Below are 10,413 nucleotides of genomic sequence, written 5' to 3' on the forward strand. Positions count from 1 at the left end.
GACTGGAGTTATTTTCTTCCAAACTTATCTGTCTAACTGGTGTCACTCCATAAAGCCACCAGTCTGGAGTTTGCTGGGCTCCTGATTACATATTTTGTTTTTTAACAAATATCTATAGAAACAGCTGCATTCCTAGCTGCTGGGTGTATTACACCTGTTGGCACGAAGGTAAGTGGAACACCTGGATTCAAGGACCTGGAAGGTTCACYCAATATTTTTGGCAATATATTACATTAAAGCCTTGGTGTTGTGTTTAATGCTGATAATTCAAGCACATAAAACAACTACAAACATGTGTCTTCTTTGTCTGCTGTGTAATCATACAGGCGTTTCCTCTTCTGTTACTGGCAAAGCTGCTGGACCGCAAAACAGGATTGATTYATTCAGATTTCGATAACTAATCTGAATGCTCTCAAAGTGGGAAACGTTAAGCTTCATTGTGTGTGGAGGTGGATGGGAGGCCCAACTCACTGTTGCATGTAATTACAGTACAAAGTTTTATAATCCCAATTGTTCCATAAAACCAGTTCTGCAATTGCCTTGTTGCCCCAAACTGAAGCACACAATCCTTCACCTGGAGCACCTCCCTGCTCGGACAGGTGTATTTAAGATGCTGCAGGTAAATGTGAGCACCATCAAAGCTGTGCTGGGGGCGTGATGATGGAGCTGCTCCTCCTTCAGCTGCTCCTCCTTCAGCTGCTCCTGCTGACCTCCGTCATCTCAGCGTTGCAGCACTGGGGAGGAACCATGAGCGTCGCCTACAGAGGAAGAAACCCCGACGGATCGTTYAAGGTTGAGAACAATCATTTTAAATCTATTTATCTAAGACTATTTATCTTTTTGTCTGTTATGACATAAGTAGGAGAAATTATAAACACATTCTTCTCACACAGATCTTGTGTTTTTTCTCCAAATTACCATAAGAAAATTGTACATTTAATTTTTTTTACCTTGAGCCTCTTGCAAAGACACTTTATATGTAAATTGTATAACAAAAGGTAAAAGTTCAAGATATCATATAAAGTGAATCCTGGTTTACTTTGTGAACCTTGTCTAAAACAACCATGGGTTTTTTATTTTTTTAAAAATTAAAGATGTTTTAAGAACATTTTTTAATTTTTTTGCCTTAGATTTTATACGCTAGTAGATCCAGAATCTCAGAAATGTTTACTTAATGACAAAACATTAACATTTTTAATTCACTTGCTAAAATATTTATCCATTAAGTATTTAATTCTTTGTATGATTGATTGATAAGTGAACAAGTAAGAACAGTCAAACCACTTGTTATAAGAATTTAAGCATAAATGGCGTCCATACAATCTACTGAATACAAAGTGCAGGAATTATGACCCTTGTACATTTTGCTTCTGATTTAATGCTCAACATTTTCTATCCTTTTTTCATCTAAACATGCACATATCAGCTGATGTGCATGTTTAGAAATGGATCAGTTGGTTTCATAAGTTATGCTACATTTCTAGCTTCATTTTTGTTTGGTTTAAGGAGAACAAAAAACAGATTCTTTGCATAAAAATGTTGATTTATCTTTTGCTTTTTATGTTTTTTCTCACCAGCTGTCAGTCCGGACCAGAGCTACTCATGATACCTGTGATTACCCCCACGACTGGCACTGTTACAGCGGAAACTGTTCCTCCCCCACCAGCAGACAATTATCTCAAATCGACAGCAGCACAGATGGACCATCCTATGAAAACCAGTGGTGTGAAGCAGAAAACATTGAGAGCTGGAGTTTCCCTTCTGACAAACCGGTGAAGTTCAGGTGAATGTTGTCTTCTTGTCAAAACAAAGACCAGTTAATATAATGTATCAGTGTTTGGTGCCAAGCTGTGAATGAATGCATCTGTCCTCTCTTTCCTGAAAACCAGGGCCGCTAGCTGCTGCTGGACCTCAACGCGTAACTCTGTCAGCAACTGGAGGTTTAACACGCTTGTGGATTTGGGAACGAGGTCGGACACTAGAAAACCAAATGCATCCCCAAACATTGCCGTCCTCCCCCTCATCAGGTAGTTATCCTGCTATTCCACTGTTTAATTTAATTTTCCAAATCTTTACTCTTGAATAAATCACTGTGTGATCTAAGTTGGACCAGAAAGACAGAGAGAAAGTACATTTAGGCTAAATACTCCAAAAAGTAAATAATTCCTAAGCAAGCACTTTGAAGAGGTGCCTGAATCAACATTGAATCAAAATATTGCATGAAAATAGATTCAGAGCAGAGAAACATGAAAGAAGCACAGAAAGTGGTGAAAGTCTTTTAGTTTTAGTTGTTCTCCTTTTACATGGGTAGTTTAGTTTATTCACAGACGTTTGTTTTCTGTTTGCCTAAACCACTAATGTTCCTCATACTTCTCATTCTTTAACCTTAATGAAGAGACTGTTTGCAGAACATTATTTACAGTCTTTTTTGTATGAAATGAAGAGTTCCTCAGAACTGCCCCAGAACATACAACCTGCCCTCGTTTGATGCGGATGGTGACCACGTCCGGTGTCGGTACGGGAACGTCCCAAACATCGAATGTGACAACTGCAATTCAATCTCAGGTTTTCAACTTGATCAGGTGAGCTGGGAGGTTTATTCACACTTGTAGTAATTCAAATTACAGGGGACTGCGTTTTGGTAATCTGTCTGTTAACTTGTCAGGATTCGTGTAGGTTGAGCTACCAGTCCACCAGCGCTGATCACAGAGTTTTTGGGTTTGAGATGGTGGTAGAAGACTTCCCACGACGCTCCATCGATCTGTTCTACTCAGATGGGTCGAAAGCTCGCAAGTTCCCACTGATTACAAGGATGAAGAGGAAAGTGGACTCTCTGGTGCTTGCATTAACAACAGGTGCACCAGAAACCAAACAGGGTACTGCTGACCCAGAACGCTCCACCTCCTGGAAGCAGCGGTCAACTCCTGCAACAACCGAAAGCTCAGTCACACTGGGAACTTCTGACCCCTTCTGGTCGTGGTGGACAACCACTTCATCTGCACCAACAATTTCAAAAACACCTTCAGCTGCACCAACAGTTAGAACTTCACATCCAGCAATTACAAAAACATCGTCACCAACACCAACGACTAAAAGTTCAACAACTTCAACAACAACTCCGGCTGCGACCACTGCCCCCTGGTGGACGACAACTATGTCATCTGGATTGCAAAGTACAACCCAACAAAAGGCAAATATTTCCCCCATCAGTGAATTACCACTTCAGTTTGCTTTTCTTGGTAAGAACGGTTTAATTGTTTCTAACGAGGTTCTGACATTATTTCTGATTTTACAGGTAATTAATAATATAAATACATTGAAGATGTATTCTGCACCATTGTTCTAAACCAACAATGAATGATCAAGATTTTGCAGAAATGTAAGTGAGCAAATTTGGAAGATAAAAGTGAGATTTTAAAGTATTCTAKGTAAAGAGWCTCCATAATGTGATTGTCGTGCATCAATGTAAATATTTGTTGTGCACCATATTTTAAGGATATCTTCAATAATCCTGTATACAGTACAGTCTGCGTAGACGTCCTTCTTTTCTCCATGCAGACGTGGCACAGTAAATACTCCAGCTTCCTCCCACAATCCAAACTGGATGAACGTCTCGTTGGTCACTCAAATTAGATACAAATAAATACATTTAAAATTGGTATGGTGGAGGTAAAGTATGTAAGCTCCACCACTGTGGGACCTTTTGACAGAGTAGGATGTTAAAGTTGACATTGTCTCCACCTTCTGACCCAAAACATGGACGTCACTCTGTTGGAAAATAAAGTTGTAGAAACTCTGCATCAGTGATGTGTGGTGAGGACGTCTCTGGAGTCAGATGTACAGATATATGAAACCCAAAGCAGAAGTTTGTTTTCCAATGTTGACCTTATTTAAACTTAGCAACAGTAATTTATAAAATGAACAGTGTTCTTTCTGCCTGATCATCACAGGACAACGTTTAGTTTCTCCTGTGTTTTTCACGTTGAAGTTCAGCTCCTGTCTTCTTCCATTCTTCAGTGGATCCTCCTGTCCCTTCATGCCAGGACGGACTCTACCTGCCTCGGTTTGTGGCTCCAACACCTTCAGATGGAGAACGAATCGTAGGAGAGGTCGAAAAGGAGCTGGAGGTCAGAGTCATGGCACAGGCCACACATTCAGCGTAAGTTAGAACCAGTTCACTGACGGCTGCTCCGTAGTAACCAATGTTGGACAAGTTGATTTTAAAAAGTTATTTCAAAGAAGTAACTAAGTGGCTGAGTAACACCAGATTACCAGGGACTATTAGCCAAACTCGCCAGTCTCTCCAGAAGGACTGAATTCAACCCAACTGGACAGCAAACACATAAACATCAACAACGTATCTAATACAGAATGAAAATTTATTAGCAAAAAGATCAACTTTACAGTGAAATTATTCAGTCAGTAAACTCCATTCCCATACTACCAACAAGAAACAATCATTTTAACACCTGGCTACATTAATGACAAAGAGAATAACAAGCCTGCATCATGCGGTCAGCAACTCTTCACAGAATCAGAGGCCATTCAGAATTCAGTAAACCAACGTATGGAAGCTAAATCGTTCTGTTTTTTAACTAACTCGTCTCTGCACAGACACATAATGAAAGATTTGTCTGATTGGTTTCTGACAGGGTATCTGCAGGTTTCAGCAAGTCAAGTTTAGGATGTTTAAAGACCTTTGTAAAGCAGAGAAAACTTGGGGAAACTGGCTGTTTAGCAATCAAGGACAGGAAAAACGGTAAACTTGACTTTGTGCCCATGATGGAGGGAGATGAAGCTAGTAAGGGTATGTTAGCAACTAGCTACCGATAGAATGAACCTCCATGAGTCACAGAAAGAAAACTCAACAGTCCTGCCTGTGATTAATGTATTTACTGTGGCTAAAGCCCAACTGGATGAGCTTTAAGGGATGAGATTGTTTCCCCTCTAGTGTCAGATGAAAACCCTTCAGGGCGCTGAATTATAGCGACGCACTCGCATTTTATAATCAGTAACGCAAACGACGTAATGATAAAGTATTTAGTTAGATTACCTGTTAATGATGAATGTAATCCAGTTCTGTTTATTTTACGCTCCAGTTACTGGGAATAACACAATAACCTCTGCATTACTTTTCTATTCAGGATATCTAATGTGATTTTAAGTGGGCCAACGAACGTCACCAAACACAGGGACACAAAAACCGAATTCATCATCCGATGGACACCGACTGAAGACGACCTGGGAGATTTTTACCCAATCTGCTTCGCTGTGGAGTCAGTGAATGGGTGAGTCCAGGATTTATTTCTATTATAGGTAATTGAAACCATAACGGATGTTTATTCTTTAGCTTATAAACAGCTTCATAGTCTTGCCCTCAAGAATTACAAAACATTATGCTGCAAAAGGTAAATTGTGATGGTTTTTAAAATAATGTTCAGCTCAGCTGAAATGTTTTGGTTTGTTTCCTCCCATCGTGTTTCAGGCGTTCTGTCTACCAGTCTGAGATGAGGTGTGTTCAGGTGGAAATCAGGAAGCGACAAAGTAAGTTTGAGATGTGAGTTTGGAGGAGAGAACATGGAAACAGATTGCTAAAGTTTCTCTGTCCGGATTAGAGATATGATGTTGATCACTGGACCATTAGAAATCCCTTCAGAGCTTTTCATTGTTGTCCTTGTTTTCTCATTATTCTAATCATCTTCTGTTTCTGATTAGTACGTTTATGTTTGATCCAGTTAAAGCCACAGTGACCTGCACCGAATCCACAATGAAGGTTGAGGTTGACAAAGCTTCCTTCTTCGGACTCACCGAGGATCNAGCACCAACTACAACTGCAGCAGCAACTACAACTGCAGCACCAACTACAACTGTAGCACCAACTACAACTGTAGCACCAACTACAACTGTAGCACCAACTACAACTGTAGCACCAACTACAACAAACAGCCCGTGGTGGTGGCAGACCACCACTGTTCCCACAACAACTAGACAAAGTGTGAGCAGTACTCCCCTCAGTAAGCAACCTCTGCAGTTCTCTTTTCTAGGTAAGAACACATTTACTGGTTTCAATAAATAACTGGTCATAAAGTGCCATAAAGTCTGTCTTTTTGTCAAACCAGACCCACTGATAGTGTCGTAAGCTGAATACCATTTCATACCATAACCCTTAACTCTTATTTCTAAGGGATAAACTTAAGGAAACAGATTTCTTTGCAGGCCTGGTGCTGAGAAATGGGATTCAACCCCAGCCTCAAAGCACATCGTTCCAGTTAAAGTCCCACAATAGTTTACTTAAGTCATGGTAGGAAGAAAATTAGGATCTAGGCAGAAACAGTTGAGACTCAAATTTTCCTACCTCTGGCAAATAACTGGATCAATTAATTTTTTTGCTTGTTTCTTCAGAGTGGAAATATTAGTAAACTTTTAGACCAGTACTGCCAACGACCCAACTGCCCGGTCCAGGTGTGGGACCTGGTGGTAGGGAACCGCTTTAGAGACTTTTTGATCTCAAAGACTGTGAGCTCATCACCAACAGTAAATCGTCAGATTTACTGCTCAAAAGTGGTTAAGACAAATAGGCCTCAGTGAGACTCAGTATTCTTCAGGGAACAGAAAGTCATAGATTGTGGAATGTGGTGACTTATCATTTCCCAATGTTGTATTTTTTCCTTAATAAATGAACCCAAAGTAGAGGTTGGTTCCCCTTCTTCTCAATGTGTGCCTGGAAGTGTGAATGTAGCCAGATTACCAGACCCTTTGACTGATATATACGAAAATCTTTCATTCAGAAGTAAATTATAAAGCAAAATGCTTAAGTATCAAGGTAAGTGAGGAAAACAAGATTATATTTATGGCTATTTAAAGTTTCTTTCTTTTTATTCCCCAGTGGACCCTCCCGTTCCCTCATGTCAGGAGGGTCTCTACCTGCCTCAATTTGTGGCTCCGACACCTTCACATGGAGCACGGATCACGGCTGAGGTCAACAAAGAGGTGGAGATCAGAGTCAAGGCAACTGCAGCATATTCATCGTGAGTTACCAGAGTTTACTTAAGGCTGATGCCAATGAGAAATCAACACCGATGACATGATAACCTCTGCTTTGTTTATCACCCAGAATCCAAAACATCATCTTCAGTGGGCCAACAAACGTCACCAAGCACAGGGACACGAATAACGACTTTGTCATCAGGTGGACACCAGTAGAAGACGACCTGGAAGAACAATACCCAATCTGCTTTGTGGTGGAATCAGTGAGCGGGTGAGACCAGGACTTAGTTCATCTTTTGTCTCTTTTATTTTGCACCTATCCACGAGGCAATTGCTTCATAACAGACACAAGGGTGCCAAACAATCTTTTTCCTCATTTAATGTCCATTTCAGGGATGTAAGGGTGTGTTTCCCATTGTTAAGTTGATGAGAATAGTAGTAGCACAGTAGTTGAACACAGTAGTTATTTCATATACGACAGAAGTGCTTTTAGTCAAAAGGAAAATGAAACAGTTTCTTGTGATACATTTTCAGGTCTTCTGCCTATCAGTCTGAGATGAGGTGTGTTCTGGTGGAAATCCAAAAGCATCAAAGTAAGTCTGAGCTCATGGAAATACCTTCAGTATGACGGATAACACAGTTCCATCGATCAGTGGAGACAATGTTGCAGAAATTATTCATGTTAGTTTAAATTTCAGGCCATTTTTTGTTGATAACTAATCATTTAAAAAATCTGTTTGATCCAGTTAAAGCCACAGTGACCTGCACCGAATCCACAATGAAGGTTGAGGTTGACAAAGCTTCCTTCTTCGGACTCACCGAGGATCATCTTCGCCTCAGCGACCCCAGCAACACCMTCTGCAGCCTGCGGAGGCACTCCAACAGCTCTCACATCGTCGCCATCGTTCCCCTCAACGAATGTGGGACTCAGATCGAGGTGAGAGCGGTTTGATGCATCGCACTCATTACCTCCAGGCAGTTACCTGTTTGAACACAGACCACTCCCTCTGCAGGAAGACGACGACTACCTCATTTTCAAGAATGAGATCACCACGGGCAGCGATGACCCAAATGCTCTGATCACCAGGAAGCACCTGGTGGAGGCCCGGTTCTACTGCCAGTACCCCAAACGGGGGAATGTGACCCTGAACTTCAAAGTGCACAGAAAGAACGTCACGGTGTGGGAGAAAGGCTTCGGCACCTTCACATACCAGTTTGAGTTCTACCAAAGCAATCAGTTCCGGGCCATGTTCAGTCCAAACTCCTACCCACTGGAGTACAACGCTGGAGACAGGATCTACATGCAGCTGGACGCCAGCTCCTCTGTCAACAACACCCAGATGTTTGTGGAGTCCTGCAGAGCTTCACCGTATGACAACCCCAACTACCATCCAACCTACTCCATCATTGAGAACGGGTGAGGCTTGGCTTTCCATCTGGTTAAAACATGCATGTTAATGCTTCTCCATCATTAACATTAACTGATTTTGGCTAAAACATGCAGATAAAATGACAAAAATCGAATTCAAATGTAAAAATATTCATATTTAAAACTGCCAAAACAAGCAGGTTAGTTAAGAGAATTTTATTTAAAGCTAAACTTTCTATAAAAGAACCAGTTTATTTGATCAACTTCTGAAGATGTTTGACAATGATGAGGTTGGTGTTTCCATCTACATGCTTTAAATCTAATCCAGTTAACATGAGCCTTTGGTTTCCATCAGGTGCAATGTTGACCCGACTCTGCAGATCCACTCCACCTCCAACGACGGGCAGTTCAGGTTCAGCATGGAGGCCTTCAAGTTCATCGGACTGCATGATCAGGTGAGCAATGAACCTCACTGGAAAAGGTTTTAATTGAATTGGAGTTTTTCCACCAACTGAATATAGTTTGCATCTGTTTGTGTATAAATTTTTGAACAAAAGTAGAAGTTCTTATATAAAGTAACAAATTATTAGCATATTCTATATGAAAACAAACACCAGAGGGAGTGGTTTCTGTTCATGGCTGTGTGTTGTTGAGTTCAGGTGTACATCAGCTGCACCGTCATGATGTGTGAAGCAGGAAACCCCAACACCAGGTGCTCACGGGGATGCAGCAACTCCACGATGCACAACTTCCGCAACAAGAGAGAGGCTGTGGTCGAGAGCGGGATGCACTTCGTTTCCCAGGGTCCTTTGCGTCTGAAGCGTGAGGCGGACCCCAGAGGAGGCTCAGGTGAGGAGATGGTATGATGAGGTTTATGAGCAGCAGGTAAAATGTGGACAGGACTCCATCAGCACMGTGTTCCTCTCGTCTGCAGCTGCCAACCTGAACCTGAACCTGGTGTTTGTGGCTGGATGCCTCCTGGCTGCTGTTGGGATGGTCTGCGGCGTGATCATCTACAAAACCAAAACCTCCAGGGTCAAATACCAACCTCTGCCTGCATATGAGAACTAGAACTGCAGCATTGTTGCCGTACTGTGAGATCTTGGGTGTTTTTGAAGTAATGTAATTTTATAAACTAATGTAGATGCAAACAGCTGAATAAATGACCAGTTMYGTTGTTTTATGCTGAAGAGAAAGATCCAACYGGACWTATGAAGTTCCTATTAAGCAAAACTGGAAGAAAGTTCTTCACTTGGTACTGCAGTTGCTGAGTTACTGTTCTGTCATRAAAATATGTTTCCTCCTGCTCTGTAATGCACTATATGATGAAGGTGGCACAGATTAAATGTCTGTTTCAATTAGTAAGTTTTGAACTAAGTTGCCTCAGTTATATGYTACTTTTWAAAAAAATATTTCTATCTTTTTATGTTATTTCCTTTGTTTACGGGTGGCTCTGGTATTTCTAAATGGCTCAATAAAAAGACTCTTAAAAGATGCAAATGTTTTTCCAGTGAAAGTTGTGAAACAATCATTTGTCTGATATAAATAACACTGCCTGTGACTTTAGCTCTACCAGTTTTGGCATCACATCCCGCAGGTTMATTTCATAAATGAAGATTTGGGCTCATTSAATAATTATAAGGAATCCTCACCAGGTCACTGTTGAAATTTGAGGTTGGTGGATTCACATTTTCTAATGGTGAAAAATGTGAATTTTGTGATCAGTTCTTCTGGTCATTTCATCCCATGAGCCACACATGGGATCCTGCCAACAACGCCAAAGTTATGGTGACAAGTATTAAATAACTTGACTCAAGTGACTGAGAMAATGTTGAATGAGACAATAATTAACATGGAGCACATGAATTGCAGCATGCATAYGAGTTCTGAGTTCTCTCCAATGGATGGGCYTTTTCTCAGACACTAGTTGCTTTTTTCCTTTCTTGCGCCTGCAGCTTCAGGATCATAGCTTCCTACGTTTGCTCTTCTGTGCAAAGCTCCAAAAATCTATTTAAAATTGAGACTGAAAACTTTTGAAGCAATGATCTCTGATAAGC

General features: G+C 41.1%; 1 protein-coding gene across 1 annotated transcript in view; it reads left to right on the forward strand.

The window, feature by feature from the left end:
- Positions 1 to 9,850, forward strand: part of LOC103463014 (uncharacterized) — a 21,687-nt gene extending 11,837 nt beyond the window's left edge. Inside the window, exons 6-14 of the mRNA XM_008406127.2 lie at positions 5,953 to 6,044; positions 6,887 to 7,028; positions 7,115 to 7,258; positions 7,522 to 7,580; positions 7,734 to 7,924; positions 8,001 to 8,404; positions 8,712 to 8,811; positions 9,016 to 9,205; positions 9,291 to 9,850. Coding sequence (XP_008404349.1) covers positions 5,953 to 6,044; positions 6,887 to 7,028; positions 7,115 to 7,258; positions 7,522 to 7,580; positions 7,734 to 7,924; positions 8,001 to 8,404; positions 8,712 to 8,811; positions 9,016 to 9,205; positions 9,291 to 9,427 — 1,459 coding nt within the window. The 3' untranslated portion in view covers positions 9,428 to 9,850. The remainder of the gene's footprint in view (positions 1 to 5,952; positions 6,045 to 6,886; positions 7,029 to 7,114; positions 7,259 to 7,521; positions 7,581 to 7,733; positions 7,925 to 8,000; positions 8,405 to 8,711; positions 8,812 to 9,015; positions 9,206 to 9,290) is intronic.
- The last annotated feature ends 563 nt before the right edge of the window (positions 9,851 to 10,413 follow it).

Source organism: Poecilia reticulata, linkage group LG3 (genome assembly GCF_000633615.1).
Source record: "Poecilia reticulata strain Guanapo linkage group LG3, Guppy_female_1.0+MT, whole genome shotgun sequence".
NCBI classification, from domain to species: domain Eukaryota; kingdom Metazoa; phylum Chordata; class Actinopteri; order Cyprinodontiformes; family Poeciliidae; genus Poecilia; species Poecilia reticulata.